The 17,500-nt window shown below is 44.0% G+C and overlaps 1 protein-coding gene across 1 annotated transcript in view; it reads left to right on the top strand.

Annotated features, from left to right (window-relative positions):
• LOC144532255 (homeobox protein Meis1-like) overlaps window positions 1-17,500 on the top strand; it is a 68,100-nt gene that overhangs the window by 10,568 nt on the left and 40,032 nt on the right. Inside the window, exons 3-7 of the mRNA XM_078272924.1 lie at window positions 1-139; window positions 3,586-3,636; window positions 4,096-4,146; window positions 5,387-5,533; window positions 8,228-8,339. The exon at window positions 1-139 is cut by the window's left edge and continues 3 nt beyond it. Of these exons, the coding sequence (XP_078129050.1) occupies window positions 1-139; window positions 3,586-3,636; window positions 4,096-4,146; window positions 5,387-5,533; window positions 8,228-8,339 (500 nt within the window). The remainder of the gene's footprint in view (window positions 140-3,585; window positions 3,637-4,095; window positions 4,147-5,386; window positions 5,534-8,227; window positions 8,340-17,500) is intronic.

Below are 17,500 nucleotides of genomic sequence, written 5' to 3'. Positions count from 1 at the left end.
TCCGTTATTCCCTCTGCTCGCACTGATTTTTGAAAAATGTGAACTGGCGACGTGCACGCCGAGAGAGAGCGGCATTGCCGGAGGAGACGTCTGCTCCTCGGACTCCTTCAACGAGGACATCGCCGTCTTCTCCAAACAGGTACAAAAACACATCTCATCCACGTGTCGAAATTAAAACAGAACGGATCTGCACGATCAGAAAGGACCGGATCTATTCTCAAGGGGGGGAGGGGCACTGAACCCCCACTTACACTTTCCATGTATTGTGTGTTTATTTGTCCAAATGTTTTACTTAACAATGTAGTAGTACGGTGGCCCTGAAGGACGAAACACAACAGCATTTCAGAAAACACAAACACAACATTTCAGACATAACACCAACTCGTCAAATACTGATGTTTAGACAGTGGCTGTCAACATCTGAAGCGACGAAAAAGGCGTCCTTCAGTGTTTGTATAACGTACCGGGGAGAACAGCAGCTACACGGGGTTTAGCGAGTAGTATGTAAGGGGGAAAGTCTGCGTAGGGAGGTTGGTTGGGGGGGTGGATGGGTCAAACACAGGACTTTCACCCAGGAGGACGGGGGTCGTGTCCCGCATGTTGCCCAAAGTCGCTTTCTTCTTTATCCGTCCCGTTATTCCCATGTGTCACGGCAACATAAGCCCACCCACGACGTTTTCCTTAAGGTAACTGCGTCAAAAGGGACGCCAATACTCCTGACCAAGCGCGTTTAGATAAAGCGCGTTATATGATGCTAAAGGAGACTTCTTTTGCGTCAATAACAACGACAAAGGGACCTGAATCTGTTGAAAACACACATAAAATAAACATTTCAGAAAACACATTTAAGAAAAAACTACATTTCAGAAAACACAACATTTCAGAAAAAACATTTCTGAAAACACAACATTTCAGACAAAACACAACAGCAAAAGACAAAACACAACATTTCAGACAAAATGCAACATTTCAGACAAAACACAACATTCAGACAAAACACAACATTTCAGACAAAACACAACATTTCAGAAAAAACATTTCTGAAAACACAACATTTCAGACAAAACACAACAGCAAAAGACAAAACACAACATTCAGATAAAACACAACATTTCAGACAAAACACAACAGCAAGAGACAAAACACAACATTTCAGACAAAACACAACATTTCAGAAAAAACATTTCTGAAAACACAACATTTCAGACAAAACACAACATTTCAGACAAAACACAACAGCAAAAGACAAAACACAACATTTCAGACAAAACACAACATTTCAGACAAAACAGAACAGCAAAAGACAAAACACAACATTTCAGACAAAACACAACAGCAAAAGACAAAACACAACATTTCAGACAAAACACAACATTTCAGACAAAACACAACATTCAGACAAAACACAACATTTCAGACAAAACACAACAGCAAAAGACAAAACACAACATTTCAGACAAAACACAACAGCAAAAGACAAAACACAACATTTCAGACAAAACACAACATTTCAGAAAAAACATTTCTGAAACACATTTCAGACAAAACAACATTTCAGACAAAACACATCATTTCAGACAAAACAGAACAGCAAAATCGCTCTCTCTCTTTCAGACATCCGTTGTTTCCCTCTGCTCGCTACTGATTTTTGAAAAATGTGAACTGGCGGCGTGCACGCCGAGAGAGCGGCATTGCGCGGAGGAGACGTCTGTCTCGGACTCCTTCAACGAGGACATCGCCGTCTTCTCCAAACAGGTACAAAAACACATCTCATCCACGTGTCGAATTAAAACAGAACGGATCTGCACGATCAGAAAGGACCGGATCTATTCTCAAGGGGAGGGCACTGAACCCCCACTTACACTTTCCATGTATTGTGTGTTTATTTGTCCAAATGTTTTGCTAACAATGTAGTAGTGACGGTGGCTCCTGAAGGACGAAACACAACAGCATTTCAGAAAACACAAACACAACATTTCAGACATAACACCAACTCGTCAAATACTGATGTTTGAACAGTGGCTGTCAACATCTGAAGCGACGCAAAGCCCTTCAGTGTTTGTATAACGTACACGGGAGAACAGCAGCTACACGGGGTTTAGCGAGTAGTATGTAAGGGGGGAAAGTCTGCGTAGGGAGGTTGGTTGGGGGGGGGGTGGATGGGTCAAACACAGGACTTTCACCCAGGAGGACGGGGGTCGTGGTCCCGCATGTTGCCCAAAGTCGCTTTCTTCTTTATCCGTCCCGTTATTCCCATGTGTCACGGCAACATAAGCCCACCCCACGACGTTTTCCTTAAGGTAACTGCGTCAAAAGGGACGCCAATACTCCTGACCAAGCAGCGTTTAGATAAAGCGCGTTATATGATGCTAAAGGAGACTTCTTTTGCGTCAATAACAACGACAAAGGGACCTGAATCTGTTGAAAACACACATAAAAAAAACATTTCAGAAAACACATTTAAGAAAAAAACTACATTTCAGAAAACACACATTTCAGAAAAAACATTTCTGAAAAACACAACATTTCAGACAAAACACAACAGCAAATCAGACAAAACACAACATTTCAGACAAAATACAACATTTCAGACAAAACACAACATTCAGACAAAACACAACATTTCAGAAAAAACAGTTCTGAAAACACAACATTTCAGACAAAACACAACAGCAAAAGACAAAACACAACATTCAGACAACACACAACATTTCAGACAAAACACAACAGCAAAAGACAAAACACAACATTTCAGACAAAACACAACATTTCAGAAAAAACATTTCTGAAAACACATTTCAGACAAAACAACATTTCAGACAAAACACAACAGCAAAAGACAAAACACAACATTTCAGACAAAACACAACATTTCAGACAAAACACAACAGCAAGAGACAAAACACAAAATTTCAGACAAAACACAACAGCAAAAGACAAAACACAACATTTCAGACAAAACACAACATTTCAGACAAAACACAACATTCAGACAAAACACAACATTTCAGAAAAAACATTTCTGAAAACACAACATTTCAGACAAAACACAACAGCAAAAGACAAAACACAACATTCAGACAAAACACAACATTTCAGACAAAACATTTCTGAAAACACATTTCAGACAAAACACAACAGCAAGAGACAAAACACAACATTTCAGACAAAACACAACATTTCAGACAAAACACAACAGCAAGAGACAAAACACAAAATTTCAGACAACACACAACATTTCAGACAAAACACAACATTTCAGAACACACATCTGCAAAAGAAAAAACACAACATTTCACATTTTGTGTTTTGTCAAATGTTGTTGTATTTTGTCCTTCAGGGCCACCGTAGCTTAAACATCTGAGCCTAGCAGTGACTAATGCCAAAGGCTCCAAACCTAGCGTGAGTTTTTTGACACGCTGTGAGAGATAATGTGTTAAAAATACACAAAAGTAAACACATACGCACACATGTCGTAGAAAAAACGTGTTTTATAAACGTAATAATGATACAATATATATTCAAGTGAAATAGGGAAGTTGGCGGCATTGTTTAGTAATTATAATGTTTATTTTCTGTGTCTAGATCCGGTCGGAGAGGCCTTTCATTTCATCGAACCCAGAGCTGGATAATTTGGTGAGTTATTATTAATATTACGACACTGTTGTGATGTTAAATTGATAAAAAAAAAAAATTAACTACTGAGCTGTGGACAACGCGTAGGATTAAATAAGTGCATACTTCTTCCTACTCCTTTTCAGGCATGTCTATGCTGGCACACACACACACACACACACACACACACACACACACACACACACACACAGACAGACAGACAGACACACACACACACACACACACACATCCATTTCATGTTGGTTAACGTGTTTCTTTGTATTTATTTTGGGCTTTTTGTGAAGGAATTTGTAAACGTTGATGGTGTTTTTATGTTGCTTTATTTTATACTGATATGTCAGAAATACATTTCTTAATTCATTCATTCATTCATTTTAAATATGATTATATAAATATAAATTGAAAGTGTTGCTATTTAGTCTCACCTGTACATTATTAATATGTTTTCTTCTTGTGTAGATGGTCCAGTCCATACAGGTGCTACGCTTCCACCTCCTGGAGCTGGAGAAGGTTAGAAAAGCAGATTTGGTCTTTCATTCATCACCTTAGTTCAGTGTGACTGTGGTGTTGTCTTACCTACACAACAACTAGTCAGGCAGCCAGTGCAGAGGCCTGACACCTGGCTGCCTGATAGCTGCTTTATAAATAAAATGATGATGTAATGTATGTGTGTGACTGTATGTGTGTGTGTGTGTGTGTGTGTGTTTGTGTGTGTGCGTGTGTGTCTGCGTGTGTGTGTGTGTCTGTGTCTGTGTGTGTGTCTGTGTGTGTCTGTGTGTGTGTCTGTGTGTGTGTGTGTGTGTGTGTGTGTGTGTGTGTGTGTGTGTGTGTGTGTGTGTGTGTGTGTGTGTGTGTGTGTGTGTGTGTGTGTGTGTGTGTGTGTGTCTGTGTGTGTGTGTGTTTGTGTGTCTGTGTGTGTCTGTGTGTGTGTGTGTGTGTGTGTCTCTGTGTGTGTGTGTCTGTGTGTGTGTGTGTGTGTGTGTGTGTGTGTGTGTCTGTGTGTGTGTGTGTGTCTGTGTGTGTCTGTGTGTGTGTGTGTGTGTGTGTGTGTGTGTGTGTGTGTGTGTGTGTGTGTGTGTGTGTGTCTGTGTCTGTGTCTGTGTGTGTGTGTGTGTGTGTGTGTGTGTGTGTGTGTGTCTGTGTCTGTGTGTGTCTCTGTGTGTGTGTGTGTGTGTGTATGTGTCTGTGTGTGTCTCTGTGTGTGTGTGTGTGTGTGTGTGTGTCTGTGTCTGTGTGTGTGTCTGTGTCTGTGTGTGTCTCTGTGTGTGTGTGTGTGTGTATGTGTCTGTGTGTGTCTGTGTGTGTGTGTGTGTGTGTGTGTGTCTGTGTGTGTGTGTGTGTGTGTGTCTGTGTCTGTGTGTGTGTCTGTGTGTGTGTGTGTGTGTGTGTGTCTGTGTCTGTGTGTGTGTGTGTGTGTCTGTGTGTGTGTGTGTGTGTGTGTGTGTGTGTCTGTGTGTGTGTCTGTGTCTGTGTGTGTGTGTGTGTCTGTGTGTGTCTGTGTGTGTGTGTGTGTCTGTGTGTGTGTGTGTGTCTGTGTCTGTGTGTCTGTGTGTGTGTCTGTGTCTGTGTCTGTGTGTGTGTCTGTGTGTGTGTCTGTGTGTGTGTGTGTGTGTGTGTGTGTCTCTGTGTGTGTGTGTGTGTGTGTGTCTGTGTCTGTGTGTGTGTCTGTGTGTCTGTATTCTGAACAAAACAAACCCTGTAATACTGTAATGTTCCAATAGTATCAACTGTTTACATGTTTCATTTCCAGGTTCATGAGCTCTGTGATAACTTCTGCCACCGATACATCAGCTGTCTGAAAGGGAAAATGCCGATCGATCTGGTTATGGACGACCGAGACGGAAACAAGTCGGACAGCGAGGACTTCCTCCGGTCATCAGGGAACAACATGGATCAGGTGAGCGTCTCTTCCAGGAAACTGATACACGTACACACACACACACACACACACACACACACACACACACACATGGTTTCACAACAGCATCCTGAATGAACTTTGACATAAATCAGTAAAAGCATGGTGCTGGACCGGTAGCTGGAGAAGTGCCAGTTCACCTCCTGGGCACTGCCAAGGTGCTCTTGAGCAAGGCACCGAACCCCCAATTGCTCGGGGCGCCTTTCCATGGGCAGCACCCTCACTCACTAGTGCATGTAGAGGTAATGAGCATATGTGTGTAATTCAGGCCTGTGTGTAACGTGTGTAATAACATTGTAATTTCCCCTGGCGGGATTAATAAAGTATACATTATTATTATTATTATTATTATTATTATTATTATTATTATTACATTAACTGTTAGTCAAAATAATTCATAATTTCAGCTTTTTTTAACTCAATATTTAGGTATAATGTGATATATATTAGGTTGATTGAACATGAACTTCTAAAAAAAAGAAAACATTGAAAACATTGACAAAAACGTTTACAAAAAAGCAGCAATATTGTCGGAAAAAAAAGTGCCAAAAAAAGTTCATTTTTTATTTTTATGTTCATGGTCGACGGGAAGACAACACGAGGATTAAGAGTTTTATAGATACGATACGATATACTTCATCGTCCCCTTAGGGAAAGATGTTTTGGACTCAAAAGGCTGCACACGTTAATAAATAACTGGACAGTTATTGGGGGGTTGTAAGCCCCCGACCCCGTAAATTACACCTATGTGTACGAATGTGTCATGAAAACAACCTGCACAAACGTCTTCATCCTTTTCTTCTCTTGGACTCATGAAGACTTCTCATTTTCCTAGAGAAGCAGATCATAATAGAGGTCTGTTTGTTTTCTGAACCAGCCGAGCCGGTTATAAAGCCGCCCTCGCAGCGAAGCTCTCAGCCGCCGCTCGTCACACCTTCAACCCATCTACCCCCCCCCCCATAGTGTGACGGCTTAGTGTCGGATGATCAGCAGCTCCAGAGCTCCGGTTTCATTTACAAGTGCCTCCTTTTTCGGTCGGATGACACACTGAAAATCCTGCTCTTCAGGTTTTTAGTCTCCATTATGAGCGCTCACAGGTGAGGTGCTTCTGCACTGCTCACCTGGCGATCACGCAGAGTGGGTGGGACAACGATGCTCTTTTATGTTCGCTCAGGTCGACTTTCTGTCCGCCGCGCTGTTCTGAGTCTGAGGGCCCTATCTTGCACCCGGTGCAGCGCAGTGCAAAGCATGACGCAAGTGTCTTTGCTAGTTTAAGACAGACGCAGTTGTCAATTTCCCGTCCTGCGCCCATCTGTGCACACATGGGCGTGCTGGTCTTACAGGGAGGTGTGTTCAGGTGCATTCTGTGCGTGCTGGTCTTACAGGGAGGTGTGTTCAGGTGTATTCTGGGCGTGCTGGTCTTACAGGGAGGTGTGTTCAGGTGTATTCTGGGCGTGCTGGTCTTACAGGGAGGTGTGTTCAGGTGCATTCTGGGCGTGCTGGTCTTACAGGGAGGTGTGTTCAGGTGCATTCTGGGCGTGCTGGTCTTACAGGGAGGTGTGTTCAGGTGCATTCTGGGCGTATTGCTATCTTGAGGCAGTGGGAAGTGATGGCACCATTGACCAACAAAAACCTGGTCTAAAGTCAATAACGCAGCATTTCATTGTTATTTTAACAGAGCATTAGTAAAATGCTCCTAGGCTCGTGCACAGCACGTGCACACTATGCTTGTTACACACACAGGGACGCACAGCAGCACACACACACACACACACACACACACACACACGCACACACACACACACACACACACACAGGGACGCACAGCAGCACACACACATGCAGAAGATTACACATACAAATATTACGGTGCAAATCCTCCATCATAACAGCAATGCTCCAAGGTCCAAACGCGCCTGGCTTTTAAAGGGAATGGGAGATGATCTCTGATTGGTTGATTGCATGTTACGCCCAAAACTCACCTCTGATTAATGAAGACACTAAGGTCAACCCTTTAGAACCATGCGCCCGGCACACGGACACTTTTTTTTGCAAAAGTGGATTTGGACACGCCCTAAACGCACCAGCGCCAGGCGCTTCACGCCTTCAGATCGTTAAAACAGGGCCCTAAGCTCATACATACATACATGCACATATTGACACATATATACATATACATACATGTCATCTGTGTTTTTCTTCTTCACATAGGCTAAATAAAGGTATTTCCACTGAAAATTGGTGCACAAAAGTGTATCCAAATACAGGAAATGAAGTCGTTGATGCTCAAAACTTCCCTGGGGGAGCACACCCAGCCCCCCTACTATAATATGTCCCCTCACACCCCCATTTTGATCTTTTTTTTGGTCGGTTTTAATGCTTTTGATGCTTTTCTTTGACACTTTTGACGCACTTTTCTACATACTCACATGCTGTCCTCCTCTGGTTTGCCTGTTTGTAAAGCATACAGTATAAATAATTACCCAATTCTATGTTACATTTAGGCTTAAAGCCAACTTCAGTCAGTTATTTTTCTGGGAAATTTGGTTGAAAGAAACCCAGATTTCTGACCGGCTTTTCTGCCGACGTTTGACCGTTGGCTCTGTATGTCCGGGCCTTTAGTGTCCTGATCTGTGTCTCACTGGTTGTCCCTCTGTGTCTTCGTCCGTGCAGCTCTCGTGGAGCAGAGATCATGACGACGCTGCATCGATCCGCTCGGCCGGGACGCCGGGACCTTCCAGCGGCGGACACACGTCTCACAGCGGCGACAACAGCAGCGAACAAGGTGAGATATACCGACGGAGGAGCTCCACATCCATCGACGGGAGGGTTGGAAACGTACACTGGGCAGGCTTGTCTTTTTCTGCATGTACAGTAAATATTTAAAGATGTTCGGATACTATTTCTTTCCTTCCCGATACCGATGTTTTATGAAGGGGGGCAGAGGCTTTCCGACATGTTGAACTTGACGTCCGTTTGCAAATAACGGGAGGCGGTAGTGACAGAGAGGGAGTGATGAAGGCTGACAGACGATGTGAGCTCCGAGTAGAGCTGGAAGAAAGAGAGCTTTATGTCCCAGAACACACACACACACACACACACACACACACACACACACACACACACACACACACACACACACACACACACACACACACACACACACACACACACACACACACACACACACACACACACACACACACACACACACACACACACACACACACACAGACACACACACACACACACACACACACACACACAGAGACACACACACACACACACACACACACACACACACACACACACACACACACACACACACACACACACACACACACACACACACACACACACACACACACACACACACCACACACACACACACACACACACACACACACACACACACACACACACACACACACACACACACACACACACACACACACACACACACACACACACACACACACACACACACACACACACACACACACACACACACACACACACACACACACACACACACACACACACACACACACACACACACACACACACACACACACACACACACACACACTGGAGGAAGTAGAAATGCATGCACACACTCGCACTGGAACATGCATTAACAGAATTCATATGTTTTAAACAGTTATGAACATTCAAAGAGTCTCCACACTTAAATAAAACCGACTCGGAGACACAAATATACGTGCAGAAAAATTAGGCACAAGACTTCCACAAAGTATGTTTCCATCCACTTTTACTTCAAACTGGTTTAAAAGAAAAATGGAAATGGAAACTCAGAAATGACAGAAAAAACGACTCAACATTCCCAAAATGTCTTCATGCTCAGCTGAGAAAGATGTTGTGGTCTGGATGAAGAGAATATGCAACACAAGCTCACTTCTATCAGGACTTCCTTCAGGTGAAAATACCTGAGTAGAGGCTCCATCGTGGAACCAAACACAGTATGTCCCGTTTGCAGAGCAGACCTGTGTGCTGTGACAGAAAACAGCAATAAAATGTGATGTTTGCAGTGTTAAATGACAGTAAAGTCAATATTTTGGGGGTTGTGAAGCAGTGGATGGACAAAACTATGAATTAAAATATGTCACTTGAATATTTTTCACTTTTTTTTTTACATGCCAAACAATAATTCAGGCAGTTTAACCCTTTGTGTTGTCTTCCCCGTAGACCTTTCTGCAACGTTTAGCTTTTCTGGGTCAAAATGTAACAAATAAATCCGTTTTGGTCGTCTTTTTCGACACTTTTGTCACTTTTTTTTCGAAGTTTCTGTCAATATTTTTTTATTTGATGTTTTTTTTTAAGCTTTTCCTAAGTTTTTGTCACTTTTTCTGGCGTTGTTGAAGATTTTCTGGACGTTGCTGTGACTTTTCCTGACATTTTTGTCACTTTTTTCCAATTTTTTTGTCACTTTTCCCGACGTTTTTGTCACTTTATTTCGGTGCTTTTTTAACATTTCTTTCATATGTTTTTTTAACATTTCTTTCATATGTTTTTCACCGTTCCATTATAAATTTTTCTTTACATGCTATAAAATTGAATAAAACACCCAAATTCAATGAAAGTAGTGAACTGATCATTTATTTTACTTGTGAAGAGTAATAGTTGTAGGGAACCATCCACGTTATTTTGTTTTAAAGGAGGAGGGAAGGTTAGTCGATATAAAACAACAACAGAATAATCAACCTGATCTCACAGAATTCCGTGAAATGAACACGGCCCCTAAAGTTTAGGAATGGGTGGGCTTACGGTTCTGTGACATGCGGGAAGGACGGGACGGAAAAGAAGAAATCCACTTCAGGAAACTTGACATGCGGGACACAAACCCCGGTCTCCTGGGTGAAAGTCCTGTGTTTGACCCATCCTCCCCCCCAACCACCCTCCTTAAACGGAATTTCGGCCTTACATACTACTGTCTACAATAGTCGCTCTTAATGCTACGTCATCTTCTCATTGACTTTACACTGGCATTGTTTTCCGTGGTGGCCACACGGATTTTTCACACATTCTGTGCCACCACCACGTAACGCACTGTTACAACACGTTCTCACACTCATCTCGTAAAATATGGACGCTTGGTCAGGTGCCTTTGTCGTTCTTATTGACGCTAAAAGTCTCTTTTAGCGCTTTAAGTAAACGTGCTTGGTCGGGACTATTGCCGTCCCTTTAGAGCTATAAGTAAACGCGCTTGGTCGGGACTATTGCCGTCCCTTTAGCGCTAAAGTAAACGCGCTTGGTCGCGACTATTGCCGTCCCTTTAGCGCTATAAGTAAACAAGCTTGGTCGGGACTATTGCCGTCCCTTTAGCGCTATAAGTAAACGCGCTTGGTCGGGACTATTGACGTCCCTTTAGCGCTGTAAGTAAACGTGCTTGGTCGGGACTATTGCCGTCCCTTTAGCGCTAAAGTAAACGCGCTTGGTCGCGACTATTGCCGTCCCTTTAGCGCTAAAGTAAACGCGCTTGGTCGCGACTATTGCCGTCCCTTTAGCGCTATAAGTAAACGCGCTTGGTCGGGACTATTGCCGTCCCTTTAGCGCTATAAGTAAACGCGCTTGGTCGGGACTATTGCCGTCCCTTTAGCGCTATAAGTAAACGCGCTTGGTCGGGACTATTGCCGTCCCTTTAGCGCTATAAGTAAACGCGCTTGGTCGGGACTATTGCCGTCCCTTTAGCGCTATAAGTAAACACGCTTGGTCGGGACTATTGCCGTCCCTTTAGCGCTATAAGTAAACACGCTTGGTCGGGACTATTGCCGTCCCTTTAGTGCTATAAGTAAACGCGCTTGGTCGGGACTATTGACGTCCCTTTAGCGCTGTAAGTAAACGTGCTTGGTTGGGACTATTGCCGTCCCTTTAGCGCTATAAGTAAACGTGCGTGGTCGGGACTATTGCCGTCCCTTTAGCGCTATAAGTAAACACGCTTGGTCGGGACTATTGCCGTCCCTTTAGCGCTATAAGTAAACGCGCTTGGTCGGGACTATTGCCGTCCCTTTTGACGCAGTTATGTTAAGGAAAGGGTCGTGGGTGGGGGTACGGTTCGGTGACACGCGGGAGGAAATAAAAAAGCGACTATAGCAAGGGTGACAAGCGGGACACGAACCCCGGTCTCCTGGTGAAAGTCCTGTTTGTCCCATCTACCCCCCCAACCAACCTCCTTACATACTCCTCTCTAAATCCTCTCTAACTGCTGCTCTCCCTGGTGCGTTACACAAACAAGCTGAAAGACGCCTTTTTCGTTGCATCAGACGCTGACAGCCACTGTCCAAATGTCCTTTTATATATATATATATATATATATATATATATATATATATATATATAATATATAAGAATAATACACATAACAACAGGAACTCCATACATGCACTTGTGATATAATACAACACGAAATGTAGTTCCACTTTAATACACACAGACACACAGGGATCCAGCAGCTCTGGCTTCGTGCCGCTGGTCTCCGTCCGGCCGGTTTTGTTAGTGTCTGGTAGCGGTCCAACTGAAACAGAGCCTGTGGTTTCTCTATCTGCTGCACACATTTACAGGTTTACACCGCAGTGGGGGGACTCGCTGCCCAGGGTCACCTGCAAGTCTGACCTTCAAAAAAAAGGCTGTTTTGATTTAATAAGAGATTTGTTAATCAAGTATTTACAATCCCAACATACAGCGGCTTTAATGGTGCGATAGACTTTGGCTCTTTTTGGCTTTTTTGTTTCCATTTCACAAGCTTCAGCCGGACAATGTTTTTTTTTCTCATTAAGAGTTTCTTTCATTGGTCTTTTCTGGGAAACGAACATGAGCCTGCTTGTTTTTTTCTACTCGCTCTATGATTGATGAGTCTGTACTGGACAATAACATCCAAACACCATTTCAAATCAGAGACGGCAGTTATTTTGTGAACTTTTTAACAACTCGGTTGAAAGTTTTGACTGAATGCCTGTGGCACTGAGCGGAGCTGTAGTTGTCGTTTGCTCCAGACTGAAATATCTCAACAGCGTCTTGATGGATTGAGATGGAATTTTGTCCAGACATTCATGTTCCCCAACAGATGAATCCTACCAAATTTGATGATTCTCTGACTTTTTATTCAGCCCCGACATGAGGTTGAAATGTGTGGCTTTTAAGAAAAATGTCTCGATAACCATTGGAAGAATTGCCATAATACATTGTGCAGATATTCATGTTCCCCAGAGGATGAATCCGCTGTCTTCTCCAGCCCAATAATTTCCCCGTTGTGGCGTTTACTTTCCACGTTGTTGCGTCCCCCAGAGCAGCCCAGTGTCATGTCAGATCGTGAAATGGTCACGTTCGACCTGTACACGAAATAAACGATAAAATCGTGACCTGTACACGAATCAATAAATCTAAATAACGTGATCATTTCACGGACTGGCGTGAGACCGGGTTGTCTTTTCCTGTGGTGCCACCAACAAGTCTTTTAACTCAACATCTAGATAAAACTGGCAGTTGGATACTTGACTTGGTAACAAAATGCTTTAGCTTAACTTACAGAAACATAGTTAGCCTAAAGGCCCTGACGCACCAACCAGATAATCGTCCGTCAGACCGTCTGGCGACGTCGGTGACTCGAGTCTGTTCGGTGTGTTCCGTGCCGTCGTCCGTCAGAGGAGCCGTCGGCCTTCATTTTGACCCGACTTGTTGCGTCGGAGGGCAGGCTGTCAGACTCCATGACCCATCTGACTGGTGGAGAGCTAACCCGGAAATGACGAGCGGGATGAGCGTGACTAGAGTCTCTCAAAATCTGAAAATCTGTTAAACTGACCTTTGTTGATCTGAAATGAAGACAGATTCAGCAGCTGCACGGCCTGTTTCTCTCTTACAATGTTTTCAGAAACACGTTTCAGTTAACTATTTTAGTACAATATGAGATCGTGTCTGAACGAGCCGCCATTATGCCCGGTTCTGAGGCACTTTTTGGACCTCTGGGAGCCGACTGATCAGTCCGACTGCCTTTTCTGCCAGCGGTCGGCTGTCGGGTTGGTGTGTCACGGGCTTAAAACTGACATTTAGATATTTGAATTGGTAACAAAATGTACGTTGTGCACACGTAACATTGGGCATAACATAATAGCGTAGAGTCTTCCCATTCTTCCTGCTGATTCCTCAGATCTGTTTCCACTTTTTTCTTAATAAAAGCTCAGTTTTTCGGTTCGGCAGCTAATAAAACAGTTCTGGGTTCTTTACATTGTTGGTAGTGCATCCTATCACACGGCGGCTTTTAGGCATTTTTCTGTTGTTTGCTAGCAGACAGAATTGACAAGGAGGCACCTTTGCGCAGAGCGGAGAGTTGTTTTCCCCATCCGGTGGGGGCGGGACTTAAAGGTGCCCTGCCACACGTATTTCATTACTTTGTGGTAATGTCTGAAGGTCTATCATGGACTCTGTAACATCTTTTGTGGAAACAATGCCTTGGTGACCTTGTTTGAAGCCATTCTAGCGTGGTATAGAAAGCCTGCAGGAAGACTCAGCTCGACTTGTGCCAGTTCTCATTAATATTCAACTAGCAGCTAAGCTGCTTGACTCTGATTGGCTAACAGCTAGCCAATGAGAGCCTGGCTATCAGCATCCTTTACACAACACAACTGGGTGAGCTCATGAATAGTAATGAGCTCAGGCAACACCACGTCAGACTGACCAGCTGTTGTAATTGGCCTGATTTCTCCTCTTATTTCTGTTCAGTGGCTAGAGCTGACAGAGGAGCTAGCAGTTCATTTTCACATTCACCACATAACACAAACACATATGGACCTCACAGATTTCCAAAAATGCAAGTTAAAACGTGTGGCAGGGCACCTTTAAATGCACTCTGTCTCTGTGTTGCTTGTTGGATACAAAGCTGTGGTTATTTAGGTCGGGGATATCCAAAACTATGTTTACATGCACACCAATGTTCTACTATTATTCAGAATATGACACAGGTCATGTCAATAGCATATTCTGTTTGGATATTCAGAATGAGGCCTTTTCGTAAATATAGCATTTTCTGATTAAGACATGTGGGATATTCTGGTATTATTCAGGTTTTGCATACAGCGCCTTCGGAATATGCGTCTCAATCTGGGTTTTTTACCGCAGTTAACGGCATCTCGCCTGTTTACGGCTTATGCTATGGTTACTGTACACAAACCAACCGGCCGACAGTTTGCAGGGCTGCAGACCCGATAAGAAGGAGAAACACGGCTACTTTTAAACATTATCAAAGACTTGGATATCAACAGGTTTTTGGATACTGCATCGCTACGCCCGACCTTTTCGAGAAGCTGGTTGAAGGAATGAAAGAGGGACGCTGTGTTCACACGCTCCGTCCAACAGGTCCGCCACCGCTGGAACACTTTGAAAAAATATTGTTTTGCGCGGCTACAAGTAAACGAGAATATTAGTAGAATACTTAATTTCATTAGCCTTGTAAACAGCTTAATTAACGGAATATTATGTGCATGTAAATGTAGTCAATGAAACCAAAGACAAACTGTCACACCTCCATTTGGAGACAAATTAGCTTCCTTGCAGGCAGTACACTCTGACTAGACGTACAGAATCAGCAGCCAGACCTCAAGCTGCTTCAGCTCACTCTCTTTTGGCAGGAAGATATTTTAAACATTACTTACACACAGCCAGCTCCCCAGCTGACCTCCGCGACGGAGCCAAATGTGGTTAATAAAAAGATTTCTTTGACGTTACTGAAAAAAAACCTCAATTCAGCAGGACTTCACATGACATCTGCTAACTGGCGGCTATAACTCAGAAGCCACAGCCAAACTCCCCGGCATATTTGGCCGGCGTGTTAATTTGCCGTCCTGGAGATCATAAAGAGAGAAACATGTCCTCAGCATAGAAGATCATAAATACTGTCCTTTGAGTGCGTCTGTGAGCTTTCTCTGTTGTTGAGTTTGTACTGAAGAGAGAAAAACAGAAGAGTGAGATGACAGGATCAATATCGGTCTCAGGGGCCTTATTTTAACAATCTAATCGCACAGCGTGAAGCGCCTGGTGCAGGTGTGTTTAGGGCGTGTCCAAATCCACTTTTGCTAGTTTGACGGGCGGAAAAAAGTGGTCCGTGTGCCGGGGTCATGGTTCTAAAGGGTTGACCTTAGTGTCTTCATTAATCAGAGGTGTGTTTTGGGCTTAACATGCAATAAACCAATCAGAGATCATCTCCCATTCCCTTTAAAAGCCAGGCGCGTTTGGACCTTGGAGCATTGCTGTTATGATGGAGGATTTGCACCGTAATATTTGTATTTGTAATCTTCTGCATGTGTGTGTGCTGCTGTGCGTCTCTGTGTGTGTAACAAGCATAGTGTGCACGTGCTGTGCACGAGCCTAGGAGCATTTTACTAATGCTCTGTTAAAATAACAATGAAATGCTGCGTTATTGACTTTAGACCAGGTTTTTGATGGTCAATGGCGCCATCACTTCCCACTGCCTCAAGATAGCAATACTCCCAGAATGCACCTGAACACACCTCCCTGTAAGACCAGCACGCCCAGAATGCACCTGAACACACCTCCCTGTAAGACCAGCACGCCCAGAATGCACCTGAACACACCTCCCTGTAAGACCAGCACGCCCAGAATGCACCTGAACACACCTCCCTGTAAGACCAGCACGCCCAGAATGCACCTGAACACACCTCCCTGTAAGACCAGCACGCCCAGAATGCACCTGAACACACCTCCCTGTAAGACCAGCAGGCCCAGAATGCACCTGAACACACCTCCCTGTAAGACCAGCACGCCCAGAATGCACCTGAACACACCTCCCTGTAAGACCAGCACGCCCAGAATGCACCTGAACACACCTCCCTGTAAGACCAGCACGCCCATGGGCGCACAAATGGGCGCAGGTGCATTTGCTATTTAAACGCGGACGCTGGACGGGAAATTGACAACGTTTTATCGATAGTTTTTACACCCAGGTAATAAGGTTACTGAATGATAGCACAACAGGAAGGTCTGTGGTCTGAACTTAGTCACTATGTCTACTGTGCTTGGATATTTCTAGATGTTTTTAAATGCTATTTATGTTATTTATAATTGTTACTATTGACTGGTGCTGAGAGAGTGCCAAGGCACATTGTATTTCATTACTGTGGTACTTCGTACTAATATGACAATAAACATGAACTGAACTGAACTGAACTGCGTCGGTCTTAAACTGGCAACGACAATTGCATCGGGCTTTGCGCTGCGCCGGTTGCAAGATAGGGCCCCATGTCTGTGTGTTCAGCACAGAGCTGTGGTTAAGATGTGGTTAGTCTCGCATTGCCAGCGCTATCTCCACATCGCTGTGGAGTAAGGTCTGATACATTCTGGGATGGGAGAAAGAAACGCTCTGGGTTGTTTGCATTTCTTTAAACCAATCACAATCATCGTGGGCGGGGCTAAGCTCCAGACGCAGCGACAAGGAGGCTCTGCTAAATAGTCTCAGGAAGGAGCTGGTTCTGGTGGAACATTTACACCTCGCAGAAGAAAACGCCTCATCCAATATTACATGAAGTTAACTGTTGACACAACACAGTAACGTGAGCTAAATTACATTGGTTAAAAAAACTGAGGAAAGGGCGCCTGGGTAGCTCACCTGGTGGAGCGCGCGCCCATGTACAGAGGCTCAGTCCTCGACGCGGCAGCCGCAGGTTCGACTCCAACCCGGGCCTATTGCTGCATGTCATTCCTTTCTCTCTCCCCTTTCATGTCTAAGCTGTCCTGTCATAATAAAGGCCTATAAATGCCAAAAATCAATAACTGCAGAAAAAGGGACAAACTCGTTAAGGGTAAAATGGAAATAACAGCAAAAGGTGATATTTTAGGAACCAAACTGGCTGGGGGCGGCTCTGCCTGTAGTTCACAGGTTGTTGTGAAGCCGAGTTGTCACAAAGCATTAGCAGGTTGGGT

This window comes from Sander vitreus, chromosome 2 (genome assembly GCF_031162955.1).
Source record: "Sander vitreus isolate 19-12246 chromosome 2, sanVit1, whole genome shotgun sequence".
NCBI lineage: Eukaryota > Metazoa > Chordata > Actinopteri > Perciformes > Percidae > Sander > Sander vitreus.
Note: the sequence above shows the minus strand (reverse complement) of the source record. Positions and strands in the feature narration are given on the sequence as shown.